Genomic DNA, 19,471 nt, shown 5'->3' with positions numbered 1-19,471 from the left:
GTGTGTATGATGTGTGGAGTGTGTGTGGTGTGTATGATGTGTGGAGTGTGTGTGTATGATGTGTGGAGTGTGTGTGTTTTGTGTATGATGTGTGGAGTGTGTGTGCATGATGTGTGGCGCATTGTGTATGATGTGTGGAGTGTGTGTGTATGATGTGTCATGTGAAGTATGTGTGTGGTGTGTGATTAGCATATGTGTGGCATGTGTGGTGTGTGTATGTGTGGCATGTGGAAGTGTGTGTGTTATGTAGTGTGTGTACGTACATTCTTCTGAGGAGAGGGTTCACTGTTTTCCTCAAATACCCAAAACAAACAGCAAAGAGCCTTGGCGTTAGGATAAGATGGAGAACTTGGCACAGGTAGACCAGGGTTATCTTTCTGCCTGATTTAAAAATCTGATCTTTTTGGGTAGATAGCAGCATATGCCTGGAGTTATAAATTGCAACTTGGCTTTACAGTGTGTCTTTCGTCAGTTCAGACTACTATAACGAAATACCATCGCCTGGGTGGTTTATAAACAACAGGCATTTATTCCTCACATTTCTTTTGTTTGTTTGTTTGCTTGTTTTTTTTTGTGTTTTTTTTTTTGAGATGGAGTCTCACTCTTTTGCCCAGGTTGGAGTGTAGTGGCACAATCTGGGCTCACTGCAGCCTCCGCCTCCCAGGTTCAAGCGATTCTCCTGCCTCAACCTCCCTGATAGCTGGGATTACAGGTGCGTGCCACTACCCCTGGCTAATTTTTGTATTTTTAGTAGAAACAGGGTTTCACCATGTTGGCCAGGCTGGTCTCCAACTCCTGACCTCAGGTGATCCACCTGCCTCAGCCTCCCAAAGTGCTGGGATTATAGGTGTGAGCCATCGTGCCTGGCCTAGTTCTCACATCTCTAGAGATTGGACAGCGCAAGATCAGGGCACCAGCAGACTCAGTGTCTAGTGAGGGCCTGCTTCCTCATAGACAGCCATCTTCTCACTGTAACCTCACATGGTGGAGGGGTCTTTCTCAGGCTCCTATTAGAGGGGCACTAATCCCCTGCACCAGGGCTCTGCCCTTGAGAGCTAATCACCTCCCAAAGACCCCCTAATAACCCTTACCTTGGGGTTAGGATTTCAACAGGCCGGGTGAGGTGGCTCATGCTTGTAATCCCAGCACTTTGGGAGGCCGAGTTGGGCAGAACTCCTGAGTTCAGGAGATCAAGATGGCAAAACCCTGTCTCTACTAAAAATACAAAAATTAACCGGGTGTGGTGGCACACACCTGTAGTCTCAGCTACTCGGGAGGCTGAGGCAGGAGAATCGCTTGAACCCAGGAGGCAGAAGTTGCAGTAAGCTGAGATCCTGCCACTGCACTCCCAGCCTGGGCGACAGAGTGAGACTCCGTCTCAAAAAAAAGAAAAGAAAAGAAAGAAAAATCTTAGCTTGGGCTTGGGCTGCCTGCTGTGCTGGGAAGCTCCCATCAGGACCCATGCGGACGGTGTCTCTCTCAGCATTCCCTTCCCCGACTCCCTTTTTATGCCTCTTTCCTTGTTCATCTGACTCCCTCATTCTTCCTTCTTCTCTTTTCTTCCCTACCCAGACATAGCAAAGAATGGAGTAGGTTCCGAGACACCCATGAGCACTGCTGAGTGGACATACCATCCTGTCAGTGCCCCGAGAACCAACATTCACAGTCCACCCAGCAGACAACAGGGCTCAACAAATAGGGATCGAATTGTGGTCTCTGACTCTCACTGCCCTCATTTTCTACCTTATTTTCTACAGTATTGTACCTATTCTCCGTGTCTCTGATGCTGCCTCATTCTAATGAGGCAGGGCAGAGAAGTAAATGGATTGGCATGTGGCTGGATAGATTTTTCTGTTCTCTATTTCTCAGCTGGCACACAAGACCTTCCTTTCACAATCTGACCTCCAGCCACATCTCCCGCACTCGACTTGAACCTACCCCAAATACTTTTACCCAAACGTGCTATTCTTGTCCTCTGATCTTTTATGCCTGCTGTTTTTTTCGGTTTTGTTGTTTGTTTATTTGTTTTGTTTTGTTTTTCTTTTGAGATGGAGTCTGGCTGTCACCTAGGTTGGAGTGCAATGGCATGATCTCAGCTCACTGCAACCTCCACCTCCCAGGTTCAAGAGATTCTCCTGCCTCAGCCTCCCAAGTAGTTGGGACTACAGGCATGCACCTGTAACCATGTAACCATGTAATCATGCCTGGCTAATTTTTCTATTTTTAGTAGAGACGAAGTTTCGCCATGTTGGTCAGGTTGGTCTCAAACTCCTGACCTCAGGTGATCTGCCTGCCTCGGCTTCCCAGAGTGCTGGGATTGCATGTGTGAGCCACTGTGCCTGGCCCTGCTGTTTTATTTGTCTGGAATGTGCCACCACCCACTCGGGGAACTCGTATCTTTCAAGACTGGTTAAAGTACTAGCTTCTTCATGACCCACCAGACCCCAAACAGTTAACCACCATACCCTGCTGCTTCCCCTGCACCTTATACACCTTCGCTTTAGTACTTCCTTCCCTCTCTTGCAATCCTATGTAAATGCTTGGCTACCCTACCAGATTAGCACTACTTGGGAGGAGGAACCAGATCTTCCTTTTTGAATCCGTTGGACTCAGAGGCAGTAGCATGCTTGAGCTAGCTCCTACCAGCTCAAGGGAGCTGGTGATGTGTAGCTCTTCCCAGCTCTGCGTTCAGTTATATCACATTAGCAGCTTGAAATTGGCCATGGAATTTTGTCCCATTGACCATAGCATTTTGTCCCCTGGAAGCTGACAAATGCTACAAATCGAGGCATCCCCACAACCAAAGCTGATTTACTGATTACACTGATACAGTTAAAGGCATTCAATAAATTGGCATCCAGTAGATTTTGTTTTTGTTTTTTGAGACAGAGTCTTGCTCTGTCGCCCAGGCTGGAGTGCAGTGATGCGATCTCGGCTCATTGCACTCTCCACCTCCCAGGTTCAAGCAGTTCTCCTGCCTCAGCCTCCTGAATAGCTGAGATTACAGGCGTGCACCACCACGCCTGGGTTTTTTTTTTTTTTTAGATGGACTCTCGCTCTTGTTGCCCAGGTTGGAGTGCAATGGTGCAGTCTCAGCTCACTGCAACCTACACTTCCCAGGTTCAAGCAATTGTCCTGTCTCAGCCTCCCGAGTAGCTGGGATTACAGGTGGCTGCCACCACACCCAGCTAATTTTTTTGTATTTTTAGTACAGATGGGGTTTCACCATGTTGGCCTGGCTGGTCCTGAACTCCTGACCTCAGGTGATCCTCCCGTCTTGGCCTCCCAAAGTGCTGGGATTACAGGCGTAAGCCACTGCACCCGGCCGCATCCAGTAAATTTTGAATGGGCAAATGCTTTGTGCTCTGGAAAATTCCCCCAAATTAAAGTCAGCTACTTTTTACTCATATGGGTAAATGACTTTCATTGACCTGCTTTTCTATATTCTCCTGCCATTGGTTAGGGCCTAGCCTTTGAATTTAACACACTAGAACTTTAAAAATTAATATGCACCAGAATAACTTGAGGACACTAGTGAAAATGCATATTCTGGCCAGGTGCAGTGGCTCACGCCTGTAATCCCAGCACTTCGGGAGTCCAAAGTAGGCAGATAGTTTGAGCTCAGGAGACCGGCCTGGGCAATGTGGTAAAACCCCATCTCTACCAAAAAATACAAAAAAAAAAAAAAAAAAAAAAAAAAAAAAAAAAATTAACCAGGTTTGGTGGTGCATGTCTGTAGTCCCAGCTACTTGGGAGACTGAGGTGGGAGAATCACTTGAGCCTGGGGAGGTTGAGGCTGCTGTGAGTCATCGCACCACTGCACCCCAGCCTAGGTGACAGCAAGACCTTGTCCCAAAAATAAATAAATAAATAAATAAATAAATAAATAACTTTAAAAAATGCATATTCCTGGGCCTGCCCTTAGCAATTCAGATTCATAAAATGCATTCAGATGCATTTTATCAAGAAGCCTAAGTGGTTATCATGAAAGGTGAGCACACTAAAATGCTTTGACCTTTATGCCAGCTTTCTTCTCCATGGTTTAAGGAGTCCTGACAGATAGCAACAATGAAAAGGTTTAGGACAGGCGTGGTGGTTCACACCTGTAATCCCAGCACTTTGGGAGGCTGAAGCGGGTGGATCGCGAGGTCAGGAGATCGAGACCATCCTGACCAACATGATGAAACTCCATCTCTACGAAAAATACAAAGATTAGCTGGGCGTGGTGGCAGGCGCCTGTAGTCCCAGCTACTCAGGAGGCTGAGGCAGAATCGCTTGAACCCGGGAGGTGGAGGTTGCAGTGAGCTGAGATAGCACCACTGCACTCCAGCCTGGTGACAGAGTGAGACTCCATCTCAAAAAAAATGTTTAAAATCCTCATTTTGACATTCGCGTCAGCCACCCTCCTTCCCCTTCCACCAACCCTTAACTGGAGCTCTCTGCAGTTTGACTGTCATCCTCTCTGCTCTCCTCTGGCAGAGGCTTAAGGGGAGACAAGTGGCCAGGGAGATGGACAGAGAAGGCAAAGGCGTGGGTGATGCATGCTCACAGATGAGCAGTTAGTTGTGTGAGCCTAGGAGCTTCGGGGTGGGGGTAGCAGCAGCAAGTCATGGGTAGTTGTGCCAGGGTTCCCACGAAGCAGAATAGCAGGGCAGTGATCACAGCGTAAAAGAGCACTGGGTCAAGTCCAGAGAGGAAGGCTAAGGTGAACATCATAGACCAGGTGGCAGTGATCAAGCAGCTCAAGCAGGAGGCTTCAGGCCAAGGCCAAGGTCCTGGCAGGCAGGATGAGCCCCAGATCTGGAGAAATGTACACAAGAGTGCTTGTCCTCGGGCAGAGGCTGTTTGCCTGCTGCTCTCCTAAATGTGCTTTATGACCTTCCAGTCATGGGCGGCAGGGGACTCTGCGGGGACAGCTTTCTCCCAGCTGGGGCAGGACCTGGAATCCAGGCCTCCCTCCAGCTCCTTGCAGTCAGTAAAGCATGTTAGCTCCTCTTCTGTTCAGGCTCTCTAGAAACTGGGTGTGGGGCAGGGCCCCTGTGACCCCTCAGCCCTGAAGGGCAAGCTCTTTTTTTCTCCAGGAAATGGCCAGTGATGAACTGAGGGAGTTGAGGAATGCCATGACCCAGGAGGCCATCCGTGAGCACCAGATGGCCAAGACCGGCGGCACCACCACTGACCTCTTCCAGTGCAGCAAATGCAAGAAGAAGAACTGCACCTATAACCAGGTATGGACAGTGAGGGGATGGGCTGGAGGCACTGGCGGCGCAGGGGCAGACAGATGGAAAATCAGAGAGAAGCTTAGGGAAGAGCCAGAGGGGAGAAAGGGTTAAAACTCTCTAAGCTTGGCCGGGTGCAGTGGCTCACGTCTGTAATCCCAGCACTTTGGGAGGCCAAGGTGAGTGGATCACCTGAGGTCAGGAGTTCGAGACCAGCCTGGCCAACATGGTGAAACCCCATCTCTACTAAAAATACAAAAATTAGCCAGGCATAGTGGCACATGCCTGTAATCCCAGCTACCCTGGAGACTGAGGCAGGAGAATCACTGGAACCTGGGAGGCGGAGGCTACAGTGAGCCAAGATTGCACTACTGTACTCCAGCCTGGGCGACAGAGTGAGACTCTGTCTCAAAACAAACAACAAAAAAAAAACCTCTCTAGGCTGGGCCAGCTCAGTGGCTCACACCTATAATCTCAGCACTTTTGAGAGGCCAAGGCAGGCAGATAGCTTGAACCTGGGAGTTTGAGTGCAGCCTGGGCAACGTGGTGAAACGTCATCTTTACTAAAAATACAAAAATTAGCCAGGCTTGGTGGTGCATGCCTGTAGTCCCAGCTACTAGATGCGAGGAGGAATGGGTGGTGATGAGGCATGAGAATCACTGGAGCCCAGGAGGTTGAGTCTCCAGTGAACTGAGGCTGCAGTGAGCCGTGATTGCACCACTGCACTCCTGCCTGGGTGACAGAACGAGACCCTGTCTCAACAAAACAAAGAAAACCTTAAAAACTCTCCAGGCTGCAGAGAGAAGGGCGAGCCTTGGTACACTAACATGATGCATCTGTGGCTTCTGGACAATGTTCTGAGTTTAGAATCATCCCACTATGTGTCTATGAGGCATGGTCAGTGTGTTCTCGTCTGCCCTGAAGTGACAAGAAGAAGAATCAGACTCATGGCGGCTGAAGAGTCCCAGACAGTTGAAAGGGAACTTGGCAATGTGAAACCCAGCTCCCTCACTACACACCCAGGGAAACTGAGGCCCACACAAGCCACAGATGGGCTTTTTAGCCTTGCCCAAGGTGGCAGAGCAGGCTAGTGTCAGAGATAGTAATAAACCAGATCCAGACTTTTCTGCCTGCAATCCAGCTAACTTGGTCAATAAAGCCTAAGGGCTTTAGCTCTGATTCCTACAGTTGAAGACAATTGCCTTGGCATGGGGAACTTGGGAAGGCTGTGGAGGCCCCCTTTTTTTTTTTTTTTTTGTTTGAGATGGAGTCTCGCTCTGTCGCCCAGGCTGGAGTGCAGTGGCCGGATCTCAGCTCACTGCAAGCTCTGCCTCCCGGGTTTACGCCATTCTCCTGCCTCAGCCTCCCGAGTACCTGGGACTACAGGCACCCGCCACCTTGCCCGGCTAGTTTTTTGTATTTTTTTAGTAGAGACGGGGTTTCACCGGGTTAGCCAGAATGGTCTCGATCTCCTGACCTCGTGATCCACCCGTCTCGGCCTCCCAAAGTGCTGGGATTACAGGCTTGAGCCACCACGCCCAGCCGAGGCCCCTTCTCTTAAAACCAGAGAATGGCCTCCTCTTTCTGGGTTGCACATGGTACGCCCTTACAGCACAAATATCCTTGGATTCTCACTGGCGTCTAGTTATTCTAGAACTCTATTCAGAGTTCTCCGTCTGTTCGGCACACACCATTTATCAAGGGCACCTTGCCTGCGGCATTCTGTGGCCAGGGCAGAAATGCAGTCAGCCTTGTCATTCTGGAGGAGTCCCTTGGAGAATTCCAGGTCTGGAATTCGGAGATGTTTGTGCAAGCTTCTGCTCTCTCCCAAGCACCTTTCCATGTGGAGTGATGCACTTCCTGTGCCTCACTTCTTTCTAGAAGTAAACTGCCCACTAGCAAAGTTTTCTTTCTGCTTATCCCGTGACCAGGCTGCGCTAAGCTGTGTACGCCCGGCAGACTGCTGGGCTGCTGGGGCTCACTCAAGGAGGGTGGCGGGCATAACTCGTCCCACACCACAGACTCCCAGCTGACATCATTCATATCTGATTGTCAGCAAAGTAATGACTTGCTACATGTCATGGCCAGCCAAGGTCGGCCTTAGGAAACCAGAACAGGAGCTGTTAAATCTGGAAATGCCAGGGCTTTACTGTGGGATACCCGGTTCCTGCACCTGAATGATGAGGCTAAGAGGATGAGAAAACATAATATTAAATAGTCCCAAAGATATTTAGGTCCCTTTTCCTCTCTGGGTCTCAGGTCTTCCACCAGTAAAATAAGGAAGATGAACTAGACCACTAAGCCTGCTTGCAGCCCACTCTAGTGAGTGTGTCCAGTAGGGTGTGTTCAGGGGTGAGTCAGGGAATACTTCCTGTAGGAGATAAGTCTTGAGGCAAGAGAAGAGAGATCTGTTATGAAAGATCAACAAGAGTGAAAGTCCAAATTAGCTGGGCATGGTGGTGGGCGCCTGTAATCCCAGCTATTCAGGAGGCAGAGGCAGGAGAATCACTTGAACCCAGGAGGCAGAGGTTGCAGTGAGCCGAGATGGCACCATGGCACTCCAGCCTGGGCAACAGAGCGAGACTGCAGTGTCAAAAACAAAACAAAACAAAAAACAAACAAACAACGACAACAACAAAAACAAAGAGTGAAAGTACAAAAGGCCAGGTTAAGCCAGTAAGATACTGGGAGTGAGCTGATGGACTGCCAGAGGAGAGGAAAGCATGATACTAATATTATGGAGCTGTCAGTGATAAGGAAATTGCCAACATGGGGTGGGAATATCAGTGCCAACCTCTGGGATTTGGCCCTATTCCCAAAGACAGTGGGAGCCATGGCAGGTCCTAGAACAGCAAAGTGACTTCATGAGTGGTTCTTCTCTCTCTCAGGTGCAGACACGCAGTGCTGATGAGCCCATGACTACCTTTGTCTTATGCAATGAATGTGGCAATCGCTGGAAGGTCTGTTTGTTTATATATTTCCCCCTTCCCTGTCATCCACATACCTTGCCCGCATAAGGCGTAGTATACCCACATCCCAGAAGGGGCCTTGTGCATGGCAGCGCTTGCCAGCCTGCACAGAGTAGGCCTGCAGAGCCAGAGATAGTGGCGGATTGCTGTTGGGGAGGTGGGAAGAGAACACACAGGCATGTTTTCATTTTAGAAGGGCACCAAGCTGGGGTGGGGGCAGCAGCCCACATTTTATCATAGGATGAGCAAGTCTGTCATTCGAGCACAGATGGAATTGGCTTCCTGAGATCCACAGAGGAGAGGAAAAACATTCTGCACTTGGACCACGCCTCTTTGGAAAGTGCTTCCACAGATGGTATTTCCTTTGAACCTGGCCACAGCCGGGGATGGGAAACAGGAAGGCTGAGCCCTGTCAGAAAGGAGTTGACCCTAAATGCCACCAGGTCATCCTTCCCTCCTAAGGAAGCTCTGGAAGTCTTACATTACCCAAGTCTGTAACTCAGACCGCCCCAGCTCCTGCAAAGGCAGAAGTGTTGTTTTCAGGCATGGGAGCCAAGCAAAGACTCCTCCCAGAGTGCTCCTTCCTGCCAAGTCTCCTGAAGGAACAGAGTGTGGTCACGTGACCAATGTCAGTTTCCAACTGCTATCCGACTTGTATGTGCACCATGTGATGTCTGGGCCACCAGGCAGGCTACAGGTGCTCCAGAAGTTCTAAGGTACTTAGCAAGGAGTACAAGACAAGTCAGGATCCCTGGCTTCAGGTGCCATTCTGCGCTACTCACCCTGAGCGTGTTACTCACCTCCTTGAGCGAAAGAGGAATAATAATGCCTTTCTCCCAGGGTTGATGATGTGAGGATCATTTTGACATGAGGATTATTACGTATGCATAAACACTTTGCAAACAACTACAAGAATTGTTCCTTTATAATGTTATTCTTACTTTCAGACAGGGAAATTGAAATACAGAAATAGTTAATAAGCATAAAGCCACAGTTTGGAGCACTGAAAGCTGATGCTCCGACTTCCTGATCAATTCTTTTTCTTACTAAGGACCTCAGTAGTCCTTACTGGGGCCTCATTAGAACTGCCATATTTTTAAAGGTAAAAACCAGATGATTATGTATTTTTTCTTTTTTCACTTATTGAGCACTTAGGGATGGGGTCAGTATAGTGGCCTACTGGTTTAGAGCATGGGATTTGGCATCAGGCTCGAATCCTAGCTTTACCCCTTACAAAGTGACTTAGCTCAGTGACTTGAACTCACTAAGCCTGGATTTCCTCATCTATAAAATGAGGGTATTCATATCTAGCCCACAGAGCTGTTTTGAGGATTAGAGAAGGTAACACCTGTAAAGCATTAACAGGGCCTTGAGAGCTCATATGGCATCTTTGTCAAATTAGGAAAAGGTGTCCCTTCCTCCAGGTGACACAGCCTCATGCCAGGGTACAGAGCAAATAGAGCAGGGGCTAAGTTTCAGCCTCAGCTTGCCCCTTTGGCCAGGCTCTTTTGTGCAGTCAACAAATTATACAACCATACAAAAAAAAAAAAAGGCCCTGAGCACAGACATACCTGGTACATAAAACCACGATTCTTACTATTTTGGGTATGCCATCTATTAGTATTATGGGAGTTTGAGCAACTCGCTTAACCTCTCTGATCTGCTTCCTTACCTGTAAAATGGGAGTGATAGGCCGGGCATAGTAGCTCATACCTGTAATCCCAGCACTTTGGGAGGCCAGTGGATCACCTGAGGTCAGGAGTTTGAGACAGCCCGACCAACATGGAGAAACTCTGTCTCTACTAAAAATACCAAATTAGCCAAGTGTGGTGACACATGCCTGTAATCCCAGCTACTCAGGAGACTGAGGCAGGAGAATCGCTTGAACTCGGGAGGCAGAGGTTATGGTGAGCCAAGATCTTGCCATTGCACTCCAACCTGGGTGACAAGTGAAACTCCATCTCAGAAAAAAAAAAAAAATTGGGAGTGATATTAGTGCCTACCTCACAGAGTGATTGTAAGGGGGAAATGAGTTAATACATGTTAATACTGCCTAGTACAGAGTAAATGCTCAATAAATGCAGCTCTTGTGATTTTGTTACTGTTAGAGAAAGGACATTCTGAATGCTCTAAATCCAGCTCCTCCTCCTTGATTCCTCCTAGTTGGAGGGACAGGATCCACTAGAGGTAACAACTACAGGCTTCTGAACACACTTCCAGATGGTCTCTGTTACCACGTGGGAGACTGAAAGTCTAACCAAGTTAGTAGTAGACTGTTAGACTACTAACAGTCTAACCTGTTAGTAGTCATCCCAGTGATGTTCTTGATCATAAATTGAGAGCTCAGCACATTCCTGGCACCGAATCACCATTCATTTATTACCTGATATCATTCTCACATTCACCAGCATTATCAGCTCATTTTACAGGTGAGTGATATGTTCAAGATCACACAGCTAATAATGGCAGAGCTGGGCTTTGGACTCTGGTCTGTGTGGCTCCAGACACCACCTTCTTTTTCATATTCCCCCACAGCCTCCTTGGAGGATGCTGAGAAACCTTTCAAATTTTGTTGCCTTTCTGGTTTTGTAGTTCTGCTGATGGAACGGCCAGGACCGCCATGAACAAGGTGAGGAAGAACAAAGAGGAAGCGCTGAACTGTCTAAACTGGAGAAGCAATAAAAATTAAAGTGAAGGAAGATACTGAACTCTGAGTGGGGTGGTATGAGTTGGAGGAAGAATTCTCTTGCAAATTAATAATCGGTCATTAGAAACAATTGGTTAAGTGGGGAGCCTAATTGGAGTATGATGCTGAGAATCTTATTGATGAACCTCTTGTAGAAACTGCAGAGGACCAGGCACAGTGGCTCATGGCTGTAATATGCAAACTCCTGGAGACTGAGGTGGGAGAATCCCTTGACCCCAGAAGTTTGAGTCCAGCCCGGGCAACATAGCAAGACCCCATCTCTACAAAAATAAAAGAAAAAGAAAAAATAAAGAAACTGCAGCGTGTTAGACCTGAGGTGTCGTATCTTTGATAGTAGGCTGGCAGACCTTTGCTTTGAGTTCCTTCTCTCCCATCTGGATCTCCCAGCCTTTTTCTGAATTGAAAAATGCCAGATCAACACAAAGCTCACCCGCCCCCCGACTTCAGAGTCACACGTGCAGAACAGCTGATACACCGTTTGGCTTCAGCAGATATTATTTCCATACTATGTACTAGGTTGCAGCAAAAGCAATTGCGGTTTTTGGAATTACTTTTGCAGTAACCTAATAGAAATATTTCTTCCCTACTCCTTCCTCATCTCTTCCCAAACTCTTTGCTATTCCCTGTTCACAGCTGGCTGTGGGGGCTTTTGAGGACTCCAGATCATATCCCTCTAGGCAGGGAACAAATCCTCTTGAGTTGGGCTTTCTGAGTGAAGATTACAGCAGCACTCTGACTTCCATGGCCCCTTGAAAGTCCTGAGCCTCAGAACCCACCCAGGCCCTAGCAATGTGTCCCTCACAGCCCCATCTGTGACCTGAGCTTCACAAGACATCTGCAGGGCACAGAGACTTCGCCATGCTTCTCCCATGATAATTATTGGCTTGCTTTTTTTGTTTTTGTTTTTCTTTTTTAGAGGCTGGAATGCAGTGGTGTGATCTCGGCTCACTGCAATTTCCACCTCCTAGGTTCAAGCAATTCTCCTGTCTTAGCCTCCTGAGTAGCTGGGACTATAGGCATGAGCCATCGACCCTGGCTAATTTTTTATATTTTTAGTAGAGACGGGTTTTTGCCCTGATGGCCAGGCTAGTCTCGAATTCCTGGGCTCAAGTGATCCACCCTCCTCGACCTCCCAAAGTGGTGGGATTACAGGTGTGAGCCACCATGCCTGGCCTTGGCTTGCTTTTGATGCTGACAGGAACTTTCGGTAAAGCTAGAAACTTCTAGAAAAGCCTTGGGGAAGCTGTTGGGGCAACTACAACCCAAGTTCCTCATATACCCTGGACATCATTTACTTTAGAATTGGTTACTGTCTTCTTCCTTCCATCCATAAGTGCCTTCTCCTGTAGATGAAGCCGGGAAATAAACTAGGTACAGGAGTCTTCCACCGTCTTTGACTTTTATTTATTTATTTCTATTTATTTATTTATTTATTTTTGAGATAGGGTCTCTCTCTGTCGCCCAGACTGGAGTGCAGTAGCACAATCTTGGCTCACTGCAACCTCCGCCTCCCAGATTCAAGCGATTCTCCTGCCTCAGTCTCCTGAGTAGCTGAGATTACAGGCGCGCACCATTACCACCAGTTAGTTTTTGTATTTTTATTACAGACAGGGTTTCACCATGTTGGCAGGCTAGTCTTGAATTCCTGACCTCAATGATCCACCCACTTTGGCCTCCCAAAGTTCTGGGATTTAGCCACTGTGCCCGGCTTCATCTTTGACATTTTTGTTTCTGTTTGAGATGGAGTTTCTTGTTGCCCAGGTTGGGGTGAAATGGCACGATCTTGGCTCACTATACCCTCCGCCTCCTGGGTTCAAGCGATTCTCCTGCCTCAGCCTCCTGAGTAGCTGGGATTACAGGCCCCCGCCACCACACCTGGCTAATTTTTTTTTTTTTGTATTTTTAGTAGAGACGGGGTTTCACCATGTTGGCCAGGCTGGTCTCAAACTCCTGACCTCAGGTGATCCACCCACCTTGGCCTCCCAAAGTGCTGGGATTACAGATGTGAGCCACTGCACCTGGTCTGTCTCTGAGTTTTAAACAGTTAGATTTGGGATGAATCCCTTCCTTGGAAAGATCGAAAATCCTCTCACAGATGATACAACACAAAGAGCTCACAAATGGCAGAGCCAGGACACAGACCCAGGTCTTCTGCTTGCTATCATTGTGCCATAAGACATCCAGAGCTGGCCGGGCGCGGTGGCTCAAGCCTGTAATCCCAGCACTTTGGGAGGCCGAGACGGGCGGATCACGAGGTCAGGAGATCGAGACCATCCTGGCTAACTCGGTGAAACCCCGTCTCTACTAAAATAAAATAGCAAAAAACTAGCTGGGCATGGTGGCGGGCGCCTGTAGTCCCAGCTACTCGGGAGCCTGAGGCAGGAGAATGGCATAAACCCAGGAGGTGGAGCTTGCAGTGAGCCGAGATCGCGCCACTGGGCGACAGAGCGAGACTCTGTCTCAAAAAAAAAAAAAAAAAAGAGATCCAGAGCTATACACAGCGATCAGCCCCTACCTTCCAGGAAGTCACAGCCTGGCAGGGAAAGAAACCATAGGCACAGATTTCCACACCAGATGGGATGCGATAAATGCCACATACATCTGAGGGACCAATATTATCCACAGACGTGCAGGGGGATGTTGCTTAGAAACCCAGATGTTTCTTAAACTTTAATACAGGTGAGAATTCACTGGGGATTGTACTGAAATGCAGATTCCAATTCAATGGGTCTGGGGTGTGCCTTGAGATCGTTCATTTCTTTCTTTCCTTTCTCTCTCTTTTTTTTTTTTTTTTTTTAAGACAGGGTCTCACTCTGTTGCCCAGACTCCAGACTGGAGTGCAGTAACGCCATCATGGCTCACTGTGGACTTGACCTCCTAGGGTCAGGCGATCCTTCCACCTCAGCCTCTGGAGTATCTGGGGCTACAGGCGTGCACCACCACACCTGGCTAATTTTTTATTTTTTATAGAGATGGGGTCTCCCTATGTAGTCGACGCTGGTCTCAAACTCCTGGGCTCAAGCAATCCTCCTGCCTCAGCCTCTCAAAGTGCTGGGACTACAGGCATGAGCCAGCGCACCCAGCTGATTTTTCATTTCTAACCCAATGCAGCTGGTCCACAGACCACACTTTGAGTAGGAAGGCCTTAGATGTCCAGATTTTTCTCTGTATTATCTAATCCTCCATCCAAATGTCTAGAAACCAAAAGCAGAACAAAAAGCAACCACTGTCAATTTAATAAGTCCAATAAAGGTTACTTTTGTGTGAGTTTTGTTTTGTTTTGTTTCGAGACAGAGTCTTGCTCTGCTGCCCGGGCTGGAGTGCTCTGTCACCCAGGCTGGCGCGATCTTGGCTCACTGCAACCTCCATCTCCCGGGTTCAAGAGATTCTCCTGCCTCAGCCTCCCAAGTACTGGAACCCCAGTACTGGAACCACCACACCCGGCTAATTTTTGTACTTTTAATAGAGATGGGGTTTCACCATGTTGGCCAGGCTGGTCTCAAACTCCTGACCTCAGGGGATCTGCCCGCCTCAACCTCCCAAAGTGCTGGGATTACAGGCATGAACCACCACGCCTGGCCTTGAGTGAGGCTTTTTTTTTTTTTTTTTTTTTTTTGGAGACAGAGTCTTGCACTGTCGCCCAGGCTGGAGTGTAGGGGCGCTATATCGGCTCACTGCAACCTCCACCTCCCGGGTTCAAGCAATTTTCCTGCCTCAGCCTCCCAGGCAGCTGAGATTACAGGCGCCTGCCACCACGCCTAATTTTTTTTTTTTTTTGTATTTTTAGTAGAAATGGGGTTTCACCATGTTGGTCAGGCTGGTCTTGAACTCCTGACCTCATGATCCGCCCGCCTCGGCCTCCCAAAGTGCTGGGATTACAGGTGTGAGCCACCGCGCCCAGCCAACCTTGGGTGAGTTTTTTAAACGCGGCACCTTGGGGCGATTTTCAGTAGTCACAATCTAAATATCCATTGTGTTTCCTGTGTCATAGCATAGGGATTTAGAGCACAGGAAAAAAAAAAAAAAAAAGAAGAAAACTGATCTTCACCCTCAATAACCTTACTGTTTACAAAGGAGATGAGTCAGATTAAACAGCAAAAGAACAAGTCAGCTCAAGTCCACACATCTATACAGTATACATTCACATTCACAAAAGGACACAAAAGAGTATGAACAGGCTACAGACTGTCATCAGCAGGCAGCAAAACCCTCCCTGCAGGCCTTCCCGTGTCCACTCTGGATCCACTCCAATTCATGCTCTCCATGACAACTGACCGGAACTGGCTTTTCCACATTGTAAAACTGATCCTTAGAGTCTCCCACTCTACACTCCCATTTAAAACCCTCCTCCCCCTCTTCCCCCACCACTGCTCTTGGCAAGGTCTACAAGGCCCTGCAGGGCGGGCCTGTGCCTCGCCCGCCCCCGCACTTTGTGCTGCAATCACACTGGCCTTCTCTCAGTTCTTCACGACATGCTGTGCTCCTCCTTGTCACAGTCTTTCCACACGCTGTTGGCTGGAACACGTGGTTTAACCCCATCTCCTTCATAACCAAAGATGAAGAAGGTGCGAACTACAAGCGAGTTAGCATTCACTTCTGCCACCCAGGAGGGCTTCCGAGGGGAGGGGAGGTGGTTACCGTATGGGAGGAAAAAGACAAGGTCAAGTGAGGCGAAACAGGCAACATGCTTGGAATGAAAGAGCTCACCAGAATGTTATAGCCAAAAGAACTTGAAAATAGGCTGGGTGCGGTGGCTCATGCCTATAATCCCAGCACTTTAGGAGTCCAAGGTGGGCAGATCACTTGAGGTCAGGAGTTCGACACCAGCCTGGGCAACATGGTGAAACCCCATCCCTATTAAAAATACAAAAACAAACAAAAAAAATAGCTGGGCAAGGTGGCGCATGCCCGTAATCCCAGCTACTCTGGAGGCTGAGGCAGGAGAATCACTTGAACCCAGGAGGCAGAGGTTGCAGTGAGCCGAGATCGCCACTGCACTCCAACCTGGGTGACAAGAGCGAGACTCCACCTCAAAAAAAAAAAAAAAAGAACTTGAAAATGGAAGAATGGAAGATGGTTCAAGATCCTATGGCCAATTTGGGTGTCTTCAAAAGGTTCCAGGAACCTAAAATACGTACAGGATAAGTCTTTCTTAGTATTTTCATCCAGACTACCAAATCTCTCATTAGCCCCGGTTTTTCTTTAGTTCAAGACTTACATTGCCAAATGCCTATTTGGATACCTCCTCGCAAGCACCCCACTGACCCTCTCAATACTATAATCCAGTTAATCTGAAACTGAACTCACATCTCTGTTTTTTAATTTAAAAATAATTTTTTTGATAGGGTCTCATCCCGTCACCCAGGCTGGAATGCAGTGGTGCAATCACAGCTCACCAAAGCCTTGATGTTTCAGGATCAAGTGATCCTCCCACCTTTGCCTCCCAAGTAGCTAGAACCACAGGTGTACACCACCACCCCGGCTAATTTTTTTTATTTGTAGAGATGAAATCTCGCTGTGTTTTCCAGGCTGGTCTCAAACTCCTGTGCTTGAGTGATCCTCCCACCTCAGCCTCCCAAAGTGCTGGGATTACAGGTATGAGCCACCATACCCCGCCATTTTGTTTGTTTGTTTTTTGAGAGACAGGGTCTCACTCTGTTGCCTGGGCTAGAGTGCAGTGGTGTGATCATAGGTCACTGCAGTCTTGAACTCCTAGGCTTAAGTGATCCTCCCACCTCAGCCTCCCAAAGTGCTGGGATTACAGGTATGAGCCACCATACCCCGCCATTTTGTTTGTTTGTTTTTTGAGAGACAGGGTCTCACTCTGTTGCCTGGGCTAGAGTGCAGTGGTGTGATCATAGGTCACTGCAGTCTTGAACTCCTAGGCTTAAGTGATCCTCCCACCTCAGCTTCCTGAGTAGCTGGGACTACAGGCACATGCTACCACATCTGGCTAATTTTTTTTTTTCTTTTGTCAGGCACGGTGGCTCATGCCTGTAATCCCAGCACTTTGGGAGGCCGAGGTGGGCAGATCACCTGAGGTCAGGAGTTTGAGACCAGCCTGCCAACATGTACTAAACATCTACTAAAAATACAAAAATTACCCAGTCACAGTGGCACATGCCTGTAATCCCAGCTACTCAGAAGGCTGAGGCACGAGAATCGCTTGAACCTGGGAGGTGGAGGTTGCAGTGAAGTGCCACTGCACTCCAGCCTGGGCGACAGAGTGAGACACTGTCTCAAAAAAAAAAAAAAAAAAAAATCTGTAGAGATGGGCACTCGGGGGAGGGGTCTCCCTATGTTACCAAGCCTGGTCTCCAACTCCTGACCTCAAGCGATCCTCCCGCCTGGGCCTCCCAAAGTGTTGAGATCACAGGTTTGAGCCACTGAGCCACTGAGCCACCGAGCCACTGCACCCCATGCATCTTTTCTTTCTTTGGTCCCCTCTTCTGTCTTTCCTATTTATCAGCTAATTCATTCCTTAAAACCATCTGTGACCCTTTCCCCTTGTTCTCTTCACTTATTTCCCAATTCTAGAGTCTCTCCCTTCACCAACCCTTATCTCCATTCCCATCACTGTCATCACGGCCTTTCAGGTTTTCTTTTTTTTCTTGAGATGGAGTCTCACTCTCGCCCAGGCTGGAGTGCAGTGGTGCGATCTCCACTCACTGCAAGCTCTGCCTCCCGGGTTCATACCATTCTCCTGCCTCAGCCTCCCGAGTAGCTGGGACTACAGGTGCCCGCCATCACGCTTGGCTAATTTTTTTTTTTTTTTTTTTTAGTAGAGACGGGGTTTCGCCGTGTTAGTCAAGATGGAGGTTTTCTTTTTTCTAGGACTGGTGCAAAGGTCTTCTACTGATCCCCCAACTCAGAGCACTATCTTCCCTGCATCTACCCTGCCTGGCTCTGAGCGTCATTCCCTGTCTTCAGCAGGTTCCACCAGCTATCAAAATTCAACTATTTGGTTTGATTTTCAAAGCTCTGTCTGCCCTCTGCCTTTTTTGGGGGAAGGCAGGGGGACCTAGAGGCTTTTATGTCTGACTGTGCCAATGGGCCCTTGCCCTCTGCTTGGCTTTGGTGGTTCATCGTCCACCCCTGCTGTCCCTTATGCTCCAGGCTAAAGGAGATATTTGCCCTGTGTTTGAATACCCAATGGACCTTCTCATTTGTGACTGCTTGTATTGCTTCCTTTTCCCCAGCCTGATTCAAATCTTATCCATTCTTCAAGGCTCACCTCAGATGCACATCTTCTTATGAGGTCTCTAATCCCCTAGCAACGCGAGACGGTTCCTTAGAACTCCCACAGCATCGAGAAATTCTCATAGCACACATTGCATTCAACCATCATGATGATGATGATGATTCTTTTAAAATTTTTGTATGACAGTGTGAGTAATATCTATTAATCACTGAGCATTTACTAGCTGAATATCTTGGGCACATTATACAATTTCTGCATGCTTCTAGTTTCATCGGTAAAACAGTGGTAATAAGAGCTCCTAGCTCAGAGGATTGTTGTGAGGATTCATTTAGTTAATACAAACAGAGCAGCAGAATCAGGCCTGACACATAGTGACTGATTAGTTGTTACTAATATTAGCTACAGTTGTTACTATGAGTGCAGGGTAGCACTTTACATTGATTGCCTCAATGAGCCCTCTGACCTCATGAACTAGGTTACTATTATTATACTCTTTTTAAAAAATTGTAGTAAACTACACATAACATAAACCATCTTAGCAGTTTTTAAAAATTTATTTTGAGACAGTCTCTGTCGCCCAGACAGGAGAGCAGTAGCGCAATCTCGGCTCACTACAACCTCTGCCTCCTGGGTTCAAGTGATTCTCATGCCTCAGCCTTCTGAGTAGCTGAGATTACAGGTGCACACCACCGGGCCTAGCTAACTTTTGTATTTTTAGTAGAGATGGGGTTTCAACATGTTGGCCAGGCTGGTCTGGAACTCTCAGCTTCACGTGATCCACCCGCCTCGGCCTCCCAAAGTGCTCGGATTACAGGCATGTGCCACTGCGCCCAGTCCATCTTAATAATGTTTAACTATATAGCTCAGTAGGGTTAAGTACATTCATACTGTTGTACAACCAGTCTCTAGAACTCTTCATCTTGCAAACTGAACCTTTACACTCCTTAAATAACTCATTTCCTCCTCCCCTCAAGCCCTGGAAAGCACTATTCTACTTTCTATGAATTTGTATTATTTTAGTCTTTACAGACTGAGAAAACCAAGGTTCTGAGAGTAATTTTTTTTTTGAGACGGAATACGGAATCTCACTCTGTCGTCCAGGCTGGAGTACAGTGGCACAATCTTGCCTCACTGCAACCTCCACCTCCTGGGTTCAAGCAATTCTCCTGTCTCAGTCTCCTGAGTAGCTGGGATTACAGGCCCACGCCACCATGCCCAGTTAATTTTTCTATTTTTAGTAGATACAGGTTTCACCATGTTGGTCAGGCTTGTCTCGAACTCCTGACTTCATGATCCGCCCACCTCGGCCTCCCAAAGTGCTAAGATTACAGGTGTGAGTCAAATAATTTGTTTTTAGAGAAAGAACCTGGATTT

General features: G+C 47.9%; 1 protein-coding gene across 1 annotated transcript in view; it reads left to right on the top strand.

The window, feature by feature from the left end:
- The window catches only part of TCEA3 (transcription elongation factor A (SII), 3), a 46,787-nt gene extending 35,581 nt beyond the window's left edge, over positions 1 to 11,206 (top strand). Inside the window, exons 9-11 of the mRNA XM_011977818.1 lie at positions 5,082 to 5,228; positions 8,109 to 8,180; positions 10,782 to 11,206. Of these exons, the coding sequence (XP_011833208.1) occupies positions 5,082 to 5,228; positions 8,109 to 8,180; positions 10,782 to 10,790 (228 nt within the window). The 3' untranslated portion in view covers positions 10,791 to 11,206. The remainder of the gene's footprint in view (positions 1 to 5,081; positions 5,229 to 8,108; positions 8,181 to 10,781) is intronic.
- The last annotated feature ends 8,265 nt before the right edge of the window (positions 11,207 to 19,471 follow it).

This window comes from Mandrillus leucophaeus, unplaced genomic scaffold (assembly GCF_000951045.1).
Source record: "Mandrillus leucophaeus isolate KB7577 unplaced genomic scaffold, Mleu.le_1.0 Scaffold185, whole genome shotgun sequence".
NCBI lineage: Eukaryota > Metazoa > Chordata > Mammalia > Primates > Cercopithecidae > Mandrillus > Mandrillus leucophaeus.
The sequence above is the reverse complement of the archived record's forward strand: the minus strand, read 5'-3'. Positions and strand labels throughout refer to the sequence as shown.